Consider the following 13,557-nt stretch of genomic DNA (forward strand, 5'->3'; position numbering starts at 1 on the left):
GTGCAATTGCACAATCACCAGATGGCAGTGTTATACATAATCTTGCCAGGTCCTTTTAGTGGGAATAAAGTCCCTCTGATTTCTTTGTTGTTACACAATAGATTTTATTCAGAAGTCCCACAATACAAGAATAAAAATGTTTGTAATACTAATTATTTTTCCCTAATAGAGGACGTGAAACCAAGGTAATCTTTGACTCATTTTATATTGCTTCACCTAATAGTCTGATCATATTTGTACGAAATATGGTAATGTTTATTCAAAAGCCGAGACTTACCAAGTGTCACTGACAAGACTTAACAAGTACTCTGTGTTCCTTAATTGAAAAGCACTTAAATGTCTTCTCCTTTAAAAACAGCATTTGTCTGCTGTTAAATTTTCTATTTGGGTGAATTTGATCTTCCACATGGCAATATAAGAATTAGGGCTGGTGGGGATTGCTAGAGCAAATTGTTATGCATTTCTCCCTGGATCACGGTGTCTGCTTGAAGCAATCAGTGTATCTCTTGAATTCATCTTCAGTCTGGGTAGCTTCTATTGTTTTTTAATTTGTACTTTCCAAATTTCACTTGCGTACTAGCTGTTCTTTTGTGCATGTATGAACTTCTGAATTTCATTATCTCACACATTTAAGTGTATATGTTATTTTACATTGCTTTTCCTTTCCAGCCTGTCTTTGTGTGATGATGCCTCTTCATAGAATTTACTTCTGGGGTGTTTTGAACTATCTGTCTCAGGCAGTGAAAAATGTTACTGTCTTTTTGGAGGCCTCTGCACCATTATCTATTGATAAAGATATTTTTTTTCATCATCTAATATATAAGTCTTCTTGCTGCAGTGAAAGTTTGAACAACACTTTTAATATGTGGCTTATCCTTAATTTTCTTCATTGCGAAGTTTAGCCAGAACTCAACAAATACCATCCTAGGCTGACTGTGAACATCTTTTATGTGAGTGTTGAATGGAGTCTTCTGTGTCTGTTCCGTTTGGTAGGAAATTTTCCACCAAAATTTTTGAATAGCAAAGTATTAGATCAGAATATTTTATTTTAAAATATTTATTTCAGGATTGTGTTGATTTTTGAAGCATCATGACTTGTAAAAGAATGCATACCTGGAAATATGTTTTTGCAATTGTTTAGTTAGGGTAAAAAACTCCAGGTATATTCTTAAAATATGAGGTAAAAGCAAATGGCTACCATAGGTTCAGTTGATGTTTATTCTGAATGTAGTATGCATTCCATATTTAGTGCTGAAGCTGAATCCATTCACATATCACATTCACATTGGCACATAATTTTTCTTTCCTCTGTACCTTGCTTCTCCATTTTGCCGCATTGCTCCCTCTCCTGTTGTTCCATTACAGGACATCTTGAATTGCGTTTTCATTCTTCATTCATGTGGTAACTGAGGACATGCACATTTTGTCACATTTGTTGAAGTAGGACAGCAAATTAAAAGCTGCCGAACAACGGACAGGGTAGTACATAGAATCCTTCGAACAAAAGTTCCTCAAACACAACAACTTAACCTGCTCTCTGTCAGATTTTTCCTTTAAAGTTAGCATTTACATATCTCTGGACAAGCAGTCCAATTCAGCGATAAATACTTAATTTTTAGAGTTTTTTTGTGATTATAGACAATTTGAACAGATAGTCTTTGTATCTTATCAAACTAAGTTTATAACCAAATTAAGTTAAATACGTTACTCTTAAAATAAGGAAAGTTTGAAGAATACCCACATTCACATTAGATTAAATGACTTCACATTAATTTTATAGTAAGTTCTGGTTTAGATCCACAGTTAACTTACATGTCCTTACTTGTCTGACCTTGGCATTTGAATACCCTTATCTTGGAAAACAACCAGAGCATTTCAAAATATGCAATAGCTGATTCATTTTGCATATCTACAAGTGATAGATATTTTATCCTTAAGACTCCTTGAAATAGAACAGTATCTTCTGAAATTTTCTCCGAAATAGACATGAGGACTTAAGCTTTACATTTCTATACTGTTTGAATAGTAGATTTCTCTTTATTAGCTTTTTTAATTTTTTAATAAAAATAAATTTTATTGTCTTTAAAATCGGTTGATCTGAGTTTGCAACTTACAGTTATTGTCAAAATATATATTATGTATCAGTATTAATTTGCAAGACTTAAATGTAAATTTGTGAGATCAGACATTACGCAAAAAAACACTTTATCCACAGCATTTCACCTAATTTCCCATTGGTGTATGGCTGTATACATGCACACAAGATTTTAAAGATCATGTTTCCCTCAAAGGAGGAGGTTACAAGCAGGCAAAGGCCAGCATATCAGTCTTTCATTTTCAAACAATTATTTCAATATACACAATTTTGTTACGTACACATTTCCCATTATAATTTACTGGTAGATACCTACCTGCAGAACATTCCCAGAGTATTCATACTGCCTTAGATGTTATAAAGGAGATATGAGCTTTATTACATTTTCAAAACAGTGTGGATTCTGTTGTAAACAGCTGTGTTTAATAAACCTTTCGATATTCTCCATGCAGCTGACAGCGACTTTGCGAAACTTGGCTGAGTCGCCCCCGGCAAGGCAGCAGCTCATTTGCAGGGGAGCAGCCGCTGAGCTCTGCGTGGCGCTAGAGCAGCGTATGAGCGACAAGGACGTGTGCGCCTATATCATCAGGATATTCAGGTATGTATAGAACACGGTGCTGTTGCTGCAAGCAGGCAAGTCAGCGTTACTGCTTTGAGAAGGGCAGGATCAAACACTAGAATGGGAAGGATTACATAGATTATTGTTTTTTTTTAAAGATCTGTGTAGTTTTTGATGATTTTGTATGGTAACTGTGTCTTTATTAATACTGATAGAATTGTTTTATTGTAGCCATACAAACCTGCATTCATTATCCCTGTTAAAAGTGTTTTGTTGTATTGTGTTATTCTTTGATCCCGCAGATTCTGAGTTTTTTAAAGTACCGTTTCTCATATTTTAAAGCTACATACATTATTGTGTATTTATTAATCCTATTTTAGTCCATGTTTTTAAAAATGAATGACAGAAATTACACAAGCTTAAGTTATGTTGGGGACTGTGTATTGTGAAATAAAATACAGGGAAGAGAAAATGTGATCAGCATGCATTGTACTGAGCTGTCACAGAGATTAGTCTGTGGGTTCAGGTCTCCAGTGTACAGATGGAAGCACTGGAAGAATCTCAGTTTTATGAGCAGCTCAGTGGTGGTTTCCCAAGATGTGCTTTTTAGAGGGAGACTGGTATGAGTGAATCACCCCAAAAGATCCTTTTGTAAGCACCAGCTTGCAATATCCAATGCTAAATGGACTTGCAAACAGTTGAAGGATTTTTGAAGAAGTTGTGAAATTAATTTCATGAGAAGTTGACTTATAACCATGATTTATGAATGCTCATTCTGGGTGAAGTATTTGCCATTGCTCTTTTGTCATTGTCATGAGTCATGTTGCCTGTGGCTCCACGTTCATTGAGTCACTCTGCTATGGACTTCTCTTCCTGTTCAGCTCCTCCAAATTATCTATCACTTTCACCTTGCTAGATGAGAACTGGTCATGTTTTGAAGAGCAGGTACATAAGAGACTCTCGTTCCTTCCTCTCCACAGCTGAAAACAGGCAAATCTGGTCCTCTGCCTTTTGTGCTACCTGCAAAGCACGTGAATCGCTTCCCAGATTCCATGCCACCTTGTCCACATCTGTCTCTCTAATTTTATTCCTGAAAATGAGTTGAGTTCTAGCAATTATTACAGCACTTTGAGCATATTTACTTCTTCTAAGAAGAGAGCATTTCTTTTACTTGGAAAATGCCATGAAGAGTGGGGTAATGGCTTTGTAATTAAATGTAATTGATACTTACACTGTAATTCTGACAAGGACATTTACTTGATCTAGAATTCAATATGGAGTAAAAGTAATTGTCTTAAAGTTTCCTAGTGCTTCAATTTTTTTTTCTTAAGTTTAGTGAACTGCATATTCTGAGGATACAAATTAGCCATAAAATCAATTTAATTAGCTTCCTGGAAATTGCAGTCACAAAAAACAAAACAAAAGAAAATCATACTATGCAGCACAGAGCACAAATTTGAATTTTATCTTCTAGTAATGTAAAATTGTTATTATTTTCTCTCAGTAACTTTAGGCAGCATCTTTGTAGAGAATATTTTCAAACTGTTCATATTATTCATTTCTCCAAGTCTGTAAGTCTCGCTGCAGTTGTTGTAATCGAACCTCAAGACAGATATTTGCAGGCTTTGACTACATGGGAAATAATAATTTATCCTCATTTATTCTGTTATTGCAGTATTTCTGGTATGGCCAAAGCATGTCCAGTTCCCTATTTTTGTAATGGTCCAGGTGAGCAGTGTAGGACTGGAGCAGCCGTTTAGGGAACAGACAGAGGTAAAACCGTGACCGCAAGGAGACGTCTTCTCCATTATTTTTGCTGGTGAGAGACGTGTTCTGTTGCTGCTGTTGCATTAGGAGGGGACCCTTCATTTCCACTCCTGTCTGACTTCCCATGCCATCTTGAAATTACACTTCTCCCATTGAACGCTAAGAAGTGCTAGAGTTAGCATACTGTGCCCATATGGCAAGCAGGTTGGGAAGCTCCTTATGTTTGTGTCTTCCCGTAATTCACTGTGGCAAGGATAGCTGGGCGTCTGTTGTGCTCTTATTTAACTGCGTATGCCTCTACTAGGAGTCAAAGTATTGGCATGAGTTTCATTTGTTGGAAAACACAGCTCTGAGAGTCAAAAGCAGAGTGACTTAAAAAAATAATCTGTTGTGGAAAAAAGTACTTTCATTCATTTATGTTTTATTTTTGTACCTTTGTAGCAAACTTTCATCCTATGATGACTTCTGTGCAGCTTTAGCAGACTGCTCCAGATGTTACATGTTATTTTTAGCTCTACTAAACAAATACCAGAAGCAGCAGGTCAGTTTTTTTTATCTCTTGATTTTTATATGTTAATCCTCTGATGTGTCTGTGTATTATTGTGTATAAGCTTGTTTTCAGTGACCTACTTTTATGCGTTTACCAAATAAAAATTTTAAATGGTTGACAACATTTCTAAGTATTATAGTAAATGATGGAAATGAAATAATTTAGATTAAAAACTCAAAGTAATTCAAAGGACAGAGAGTTGATTAACTTGTCTACCCTTTTGCATGTGTAGAAACAGTCCCTTGAGTAGTTGTTTTTCTTAGGTTTAAAAAACACTTTTTTAAAGCAAATAGTTTATCAGAATATTTAATAGTAGGAAATTGTTGGGATTTCTCCTGCCTAGAAGTGTGCATTTTCCAGAGTTAAGCAATTTGAAAGCAGGGGTAAGTTTGTTCCTTGATAACTGCATAAGATATCAGAATGTATCTCTCCCCTGCCAGAGAAAACTGTATGCCTAGAATACTGCATTTGGAACACTCACCTAGAAGTAAGTGTTTAGAGTTTGTCAAAATGCTTCATATTACAAGGTAAAATTCTAAGAGTATAGTTGCTGTCAACTAAATTAGAACTTCAAGGGTCAGGCGTTGCTGTAGTGTCCTGCTATAGCACAGTGATCTTTCCTGCGTTTACCGGAGCACTGGAAGGCTACGGGAGTTTGGTGTGGGATCACAGTTTGGAAGTTTGCCACGTTGGTAAGAGTGGGGTGCCCCATGTATGGGAAATTACTCAGCTCTGTTGCCAGGTAAGACTAAAGAAGCTAATTTGTATGTAATGCATAAATGTTCAAAGGTGGAACGAGGTTTCAAAACATACAACATTAAATCACATTAAGATTATTCTTAAATGTAAGGATCTTTCTTGGTTGCTTCAGCATCTAAACTAGTTGGAAGACATTTAGTTATCCTACAGAATTTATCCCAGGGTTAGTAATTCCTAGATAATTGTTGGAAGGAGGTTCTTTTGTGCTGCTGTTGTTAAAAGCAGTCAATGAAGGTAACCAGATAGCTGTGCTGAACAGTCTACTCTTTCTCTTGCCAAATACAAAAATAATTAATCCCTGTCCTGTTTACCTGCCTCCCTGTTTTCTGCGATAATACACATGGAAGAGGAACAAAGATTAAGTTGTTTCTGTTTTTCTAAATGTCTGTTGATTAACACTTCTGCAGCATATCTGAGTATTTCTAGGTTCAGGCTGCTCTTGCATTGTACACTCTTCAAAGACACCTTAGTAAAATGCTATGTAAATGGTATGTAAATAATATAAGAAATATCAAAGGCATGCTATTTTATTAGATTTATAGTTACTTTTCTGTGTGAGCACTGTATTAAAAACTCAAAAAATAATGGGACTGGGAGTAAGGAGCTTAAATTGAGTACCGTCTTCGTCTCAGTCTTCATCAGTAATTTTAAGGGGAACTTTTATAGGCTCTTGAGATAATAGCTTTGTGTCATAATGAATTATAGGCTCATATACAAATTCAAATTGTTTGTTGTCAGGTAGCGTTCAGAGTTTAGCTTCTTCTCTGTCTACTTTATTAAGTGGTCCTAAAATACATCTTTCTTCACCAGATTAGTATTGCTTTTTGTGTTAAACTGTCAGTTGTTTCATCAAAATACAAATTAGTAAAGAAATAGCTTGTGTAATGAAAAAGTTATTATGTTGTGATGATTGTATATGCAGTTTCTTCAGAATAATTATTTCTTACTGCAGTTTTTAAACAAGCATGCAACTGTCAGCTGTCAGCATAGTGAAGCCCTGCAGAAACAAGAAGAGGGACATGGATAATGTAATGTACGACTTTTTCTGTAATATATAATAAACACTTGAGCTGTAAGGAGGAGTGCAAATGTTTTTCCTGAGGTGCAGTTGGCACTGCTAATCTTTCTTTTAAAATGCTGACAGCTAGTGAGTTATAGCGTGAGTTGGTATCTGTTGAAAACAAAACAAGTAACAGCAGTGTGAATAAAATTGTCTGCCGTGGGAAGAAGCAGCCAAGAGGAGGATAGATCAGTATTATTAATTCAAATAATTAAAAGTCATCAGGACTAAGAATTAATACATTAAGAAAGGAAGTGTGTTTTCTGAACTTTGAGGTTGCAAAGTTCGTGGGGTTGGGTTTTATAACTATCAGCCATGGCACCTAGAAACATACTGCAGGAAAAACTAAAAGAAAACCAGCATTCAGACTTTCTCAGGTGCTTTCATAACTGTGACTTTTAAAATAAGCGTTAAATATTGTGAAAATAAAAATGTGAGCACTGGACATAGGATTAATGACTTGCTCCCACACCACACACTGAATTCCACAGCCGCCACTCAAATAGTCTGTTCTTCTCACCACATGCAGGTTCGGCTCTTTCCTTTGTTTTTTCCCCTCAGCTCTTTTTCTCTCTTGGGTAAAAAGAGTCAGAGGGAATGGGAGAATCGTAATTTAATTATGTGAGAAAGACTTTTGGGGAAATTGAGTTGGCAAGACTTGCTAAATTCCATGTGTTATAGTCTTAGGTAAGGAGACTACAGAAGATTGGAAAAGCTGGATCTGCAAGGTAGGACTGGGGAATTCGACAGTGCTTTTCTCTACATCTGAAGTACGTGTTCTGTTGGGCTTTACTCATAGTTGGTTTTGGAGCGAGCTTTTGTGGAGTTACCAAATGTCCTTGGTGGCTGCCACATGCTGCAAAAGGTGTCAGAAGTGTTCTTGTAGAGCTTCCACATTGCAGGATGAGCTGTGAGTGCTTCTGTTTCTAGTCAGCATTATAGTCTTTTGCCTGTCTCCAGAAATCTTTTAACATGATGCTGTTCCCCGCTCCCAGATCATCATCATCTCTAAGCTTTTCAGATAAGCTATATAAAGGATGACTTTCTCAAGCTATGGCTAATGTCATAAGTCACAAGGATGCCATGCTTTTGGAGCACTGAAATTGCCTGAATCGGGCAGTAGCTTCTGCCCTGCCAGCTTCTGTGTCAACTTTTATTGGTGTACAATGAGGAGTCTTGTTTTCAATCTTAAGTGTGCAAACACAAGGTGTGGTACCGACATTTGCATAGAAGAAATCTTGTACCTGTTGTATACAAAAGTCCCTTTATACTTGTGTAGCCTGCCTTTTTAATTAGAAAACATCTGTTAAGTATCTGACATCACAGCATCGCTGGATGCAGCAATTGCCTATTTAGCAAAAGAATAGTCATGCTGGGTCACATGAAAGTTTCATCAAGGTGACCGTCCATACTCAGCAGTGATGAAAATCAGAGGCCGAGAGAACAGTTAAAACATAGCAAGCAAATATGATACTTCCTGCATATACCCACCAAACCTTCGGCTCTTTCCAGTTTGGAAACTTCCTCAGCCAGCTGTGGTTCTCTGTGTATGAAATAAACCTCAGTGGACTTCTTTTCCCATGAAATTTCTACAGTCTTCCCTCTATCCCACATAAACTTCTAACATCTTAAACATCCATTGGCAAGGAGTTGCCGTAGCAACTGCCCATTGCACAAATAATTCCTTTTGCTTGTTTTTAATTTGGCCTTTACTATCTTTATTTGATTCTTTCTGGTTCTTATATTGAGAAGTTGGTGAATATTTAATCCCTCTTTGAGTTCTGACTTTTCCAGGCTGAAGAGTCCTTGCTTACTTAAGAGTCCGTGCTTGTTTGGTCCTTTTTGATATAGAGGCTACTCCCTACATTGTGCATCTATGTTGCTTTTTTCAGAGGTTTTTATAGTCCCATGTCCTGTATCTTTTTCTGAGATAAGGAGAACAGAAAATGGAAGTTAAGATGTGGCAATATCATAGACTTGTGTTCCTGCATAAGTTTATTTCCCAGGAATTCCCCAAATTTTGTTTGCTTTCTTGACCTCCTGTAAGCATTAAACCCTCATAAGGAACCTCTCATTTACCCTGAGGTTGCTCTCCAAGTGGTTATGGTTGTTCAAAAGCTCTAACTTTATACATGAAAGGGTGGCTGTTCTGTGCTTTTCCCACATGGATCATTTCATGCTTATCTGCATTTAAATTTCATCTGCAATTTTATTACCAGTTGACAACAAATCCATTTTCTGCTTTTCAGTCAGTGTTCATCTTTGCTAATTTGAATATCTTAGAGTCATCAGCAAACTCTTCCATATCACTGCTGTCACCCACTTTACTATGTTGTTCATGGAGAAATTGAAGGCAACAGTTCCCAGCACAGAACCCTGTAGAACTCCACTGGTCATCTTCTGCCATGGCAGGAACTGCTGCTTTACTCTATCTTCCATCCTTTAGTCATTTGTGCACACTGGGACATTCTCCCTTACATCATGACTGCTTAGTTTCACTAGGATTTTGGTGAGTGGCTTTGTCAGAAGTCTCCTGGAAAGCCATATGGGTGAGATCCAATGGGTCTCCTTTACTCATGGTTGTCTGTCCATTCAAAGAACTCAGGAACTGGGTGAGGTCTTAGAAGTCTTAAAACTGTTTGCTCCGGCAGTCCACTAATTTTATTGTTATTTTTTATGTTTTCTTCAAATTTGTTTGGTACAGACGCCAGGCATGAATCTCACTTGGATCTTTTTCTAGAAATAGATTTCATGTTTGTTACCCTTCCAGTCATTAGGCAATCAAGGCAGTTTTGAGAGGTTGCACATCACTGTTATTTAAGTCATTAGTTCTTTTAGAACTGCTGGGTGATTATCCAGGGCCAATGATTTGTTACTGTTTGTTTTGTCAGTTGGTGCCTTAAAATTGTTTGTGATCACTTCAGTTTTGGGCAGATCGTGTGATGAGTCTTCCCCGGAGGAGGCTGTAGCATTGAGATCTCCCCAGTTGCTTTCATGGTGGTCATGAAGCAATGCAGAGAACTCATTTAGCTTCTCTGCAGTGGCATGTTCTTCTCTGAATGCTCCTGGTTTATCCTGATCATTAAGCAGTTCTGCAGATTCTGGCAAACTTCCTGGTCCTGATACATTTGAAAAGATTTATTATTTTTGCATCTCTTGCATCAGCTAGTAGAACTGCACTAGTTTACAATTTTAATTTGCATGCTGCTTTACCTGTTTTATTATACAGTCAGTTTGTCAGAAACAATTTATTAAATGAAGAATAGACTGATATTGCTTTGCCATCTTCTCTAAGGAGATGGCCGCATTTATTGGATTCACCGTGCCTGGACCTGCCCAGCTTTCTTCCCAAATGCATCTGCCAGGTAGCGGGTCCCAAATCACTTTATACTCTTCTGTGAGCAATCAGGCTTCTGCTTGTGAGACTATTTCTTGTCTCCCTCCAAGAAAAAGACTCATTTTTAGGGCTGTCGCATGTCCTTTTTTGCTCTTAGGATTGCTGCAGTGAGGAAGATTGTCTCAGTGGGGGCCTGTAAATGCAGATAATATCTCCACTTTGTTTCTGGCTTTATTTATTAGACAAAGGCTTATCTGCATGCAATGACTGGCCTTCCCGACTGTTTTTTGGCTGGCTTATGGAGAATTCTGTGGTGAGTTCCCAGGAACCCACTATTTGACTCTTTCAGTCAGTCACATAAGTCATGTAATACCCCAAAGCAACCACAGGCACTTAGCAACAGAGTCTGATGCTGCAGTTGTATTCAGTTTAAATATACATGCCTGCCTCTTTAATGCTTTGAGAGTATTATTGATACTCTGCTCAGTAGCATCATAGTCTTATAAGACATGGAATATTTTTTTTATTATTATTATTTTAATTGGGTATGGTGGTGAGTTTCTGTATCCACAACTTGCCTCTGAAGAAGTAAATGGTCATCAGTGCTGACATAAGTGTTCTTTGTGTTTTGCTAACTCACTTTTCCTTTCTGTGCCATCCTTCTTTGGGGCTGGGGACAGCTGTTTGTGTGACTGCGTGATATGTCAGGTCACAGAACTAATCCACTTTCCTTAGAAACTGAAAAAAAGAACCCCAGTCCTTTGCTGGGTTATCACCTGCATTGCTTTCCAGTCTGGTTTGTTGAACAGCCACATAAGCATTTCCTTGTTCACATATAGTGGGGAAACAATACAAGAGAGGAACCAAACTGACTGGAGAGGAGAGTGGGTGCCATTCCTGCCACCACTGCTGCTGAAATGCTTGTCAGGGTGACCCTTTGAAGAACTTGCATAGATCATGTTGTGGTTCCTTTCTCTTATATTTACAAATACATATTTTCAGTTGTATTCCTCCCCCCTCTAGCCCAGCAGTATAATAGTACCTTGAACAATTAAAAAAAACTGTAAGGGGATATTGACCATTAAAGAACCCATATATAAGATTCTTCTCCTGTGTTTGTGTGTGCACATACATATTCATAATGGATCATTTGTTCTCCCTGAATTAACATTTATTTCAAGAAAGGAAGTATCCATTTTAGGATATTCTGGGAACTCTGAAGGAATTTCTCTGCTGATAAATCTGAATAAGCACTCTTTCCATACAGTATGATTTCTGACAGTATGCTGAGCTGATAGTGTATTTGCATCTTCCTAATACTGTGTTTTTTTGGGGTTTTTTTTTTGGTCTCAAAAGGTAAATGTGGTAGGGAATGTGCAAAATGTGTGATACATACTCTGAATATAAAGTTATCAGGAATGTAGATCTCAAAGTTTGTAGTCAACCATTGGCATGTATCATATAGAAACCTGCCATTCTGGTGTATCAAAAGATACAAGAGAGTGAATGTAATTACTGGATAGATAAGCGTTAGATTATCAGATAGGAATAATATGAAGGTATTACTGCCTGGTGTGACAGAAACTGTCACTAAAATATTTTGCCTTATTTCTTGGTATTCATTTCTACAAAAGATGCTGAAAGCTCGAGAACAGCTCTAAAAAGAGCTAAAAGAATGATTAGAGTTTAAAAAAACCCAAACAACCCAAGGTTAAGCAAATTAATTTGTCAGTGACAAAGGTCAGACCATTAGCAAGTTTAGCAAGTTGGCTATTAATAGTATCTGCACAAGGAAGACATTTCTGTTAGCAGACCATTCTTTAGCAAAAGAGATGATAAGATATAGTGTCTGAAGCTGTACAGATTTAAACTAGTAATAACAATACAGGTTTTAACCAGGAAGATCAGTAAGCACTGAAACAATACCATGGAGGATACAATTTTCAACTTTTATTTTCAGTTCATGATTTCTGAAATGTTTTTCATGAGAGAGCGTAAACTGCTTTTCATCAGATGTTGTTCTGGTGACAATGGGCTTGCTTCTCTTCGTTACTTTTCCCAGATTTTTACAAACAACCTCAGGGTATGAGTTCTTCATTGCTAAAAGTCACTAGGTGCAAATGAACCCTTTTCTGAAAAGATTACCTAAACAGATCAGATTTTTGGATGTAGAAATTATTGGGTAGGGTCCTGTGGTGTGTGATACACATAAATATAAGCACATTGTTCTAATGGCTTCTCTTTCTCCTCAAACGCATTTATATTTGCAGGGGAAGGAGGTTCGCTCTTTACTGACAAAGTACTCCCTGCTGTGACTGTGGCAAAGCTTCTCTGCTCCTTGTTTCAGGTCCCTCAGTCAAAAACTTCTTCATTTGCTTTTGATACTTCAAGGGTATTCACAGAATCACAGAATGTTAGGGATTGGATTCTTCCATACACACATCCCTCCTCCCCCTCCCCCTTATTTCTTCTTTAAGTCAATTTTCCTTTTGGACCATTTGTTATTTCTGGGTTTAAGCAGGGATTTTCACAGCCAGAATGTCACCTCTAGGTGAATCCTTACTGTGTTTGGAAGAGATTAGCTCCAGGATAGCATGATTACTCTGATTACCCTGCAAATGAAAGTCTTACATTTTCTTTCCAAGGTACACAATAAAGCAGAAATACAAATTTGGAAGTGAGGTGTGAGAGTTGAATGAGCCCTAGAAGCAGTTCATACTGCTGGATGGGTGGTAGAATTTTGGCTGCCTCCAGTGAAGTTTATGTAACATGGGGACCACATTTCATTTAACAGCTGGAGATTCAATAGGAACCCAGCTGCTGGCATCTGTATTTTTATTATTATTTTTTAAATTTTTTTCATCCTATCCTTCCCCTTCTGAGGGTCCAGATACCAAATAGACTGACATCAGGTACTTGGCCAATATGTACAAGCTCTAGAACGGACTCCCTTATTTATCTTGCTTTCCTTTGAAATTACTGACCTAATTGGCTTTCCATTCTTTCTGATAAGTAAACCTGTACTATTTGTACGTCTGTTTATCATGCTTTACACTGAAAGGCAGGTATTTTTAAATTGTCAAGATAAACTGCTGTCAAGTTCTGCGACTCAGCAAGTACACTGGGTACCTTTGGTGCTGGGACAGTGCAAGGAATAGATTTTTACAAGTAGATAAGCAAAGGAATCTTTCCCAACAGTGATCAAACATATATGGTTCTGGTTGTCAGAAAATAACAGTTAAATGCTGGTGGAATATGTGGTGCCATTAACTCCTTTAGCAGTCTCTTTGTAGACTGAAGAAGCAAAGACAAAAATCAGTTCTTCTTTTCAGCTTTTCTTGATATGTTTCGTCAAATTTGTTTGTATAATTGAAGCTGTGTGGTCTCCTATATAACCTTCCAATCAGGTTTGGGTACACACTGTGGACAG

At 37.4% G+C, this 13,557-nt stretch overlaps 1 protein-coding gene across 25 annotated transcripts in view; it reads left to right on the forward strand.

The window, feature by feature from the left end:
- ARMC2 (armadillo repeat containing 2) overlaps positions 1–13,557 on the forward strand; it is a 100,327-nt gene that overhangs the window by 68,730 nt on the left and 18,040 nt on the right. For all 25 annotated transcript variants that reach the window (XM_065059655.1, XM_065059638.1, XM_065059641.1 and 22 more), the window contains 2 exons: positions 2,548–2,693; positions 4,863–4,962. In XM_065059655.1, coding sequence (XP_064915727.1) covers positions 2,548–2,693; positions 4,863–4,962 — 246 coding nt within the window. The remainder of the gene's footprint in view (positions 1–2,547; positions 2,694–4,862; positions 4,963–13,557) is intronic.

The sequence above is a fragment of the Columba livia genome, chromosome 3, assembly GCF_036013475.1.
Source record: "Columba livia isolate bColLiv1 breed racing homer chromosome 3, bColLiv1.pat.W.v2, whole genome shotgun sequence".
Taxonomy (NCBI): domain Eukaryota; kingdom Metazoa; phylum Chordata; class Aves; order Columbiformes; family Columbidae; genus Columba; species Columba livia.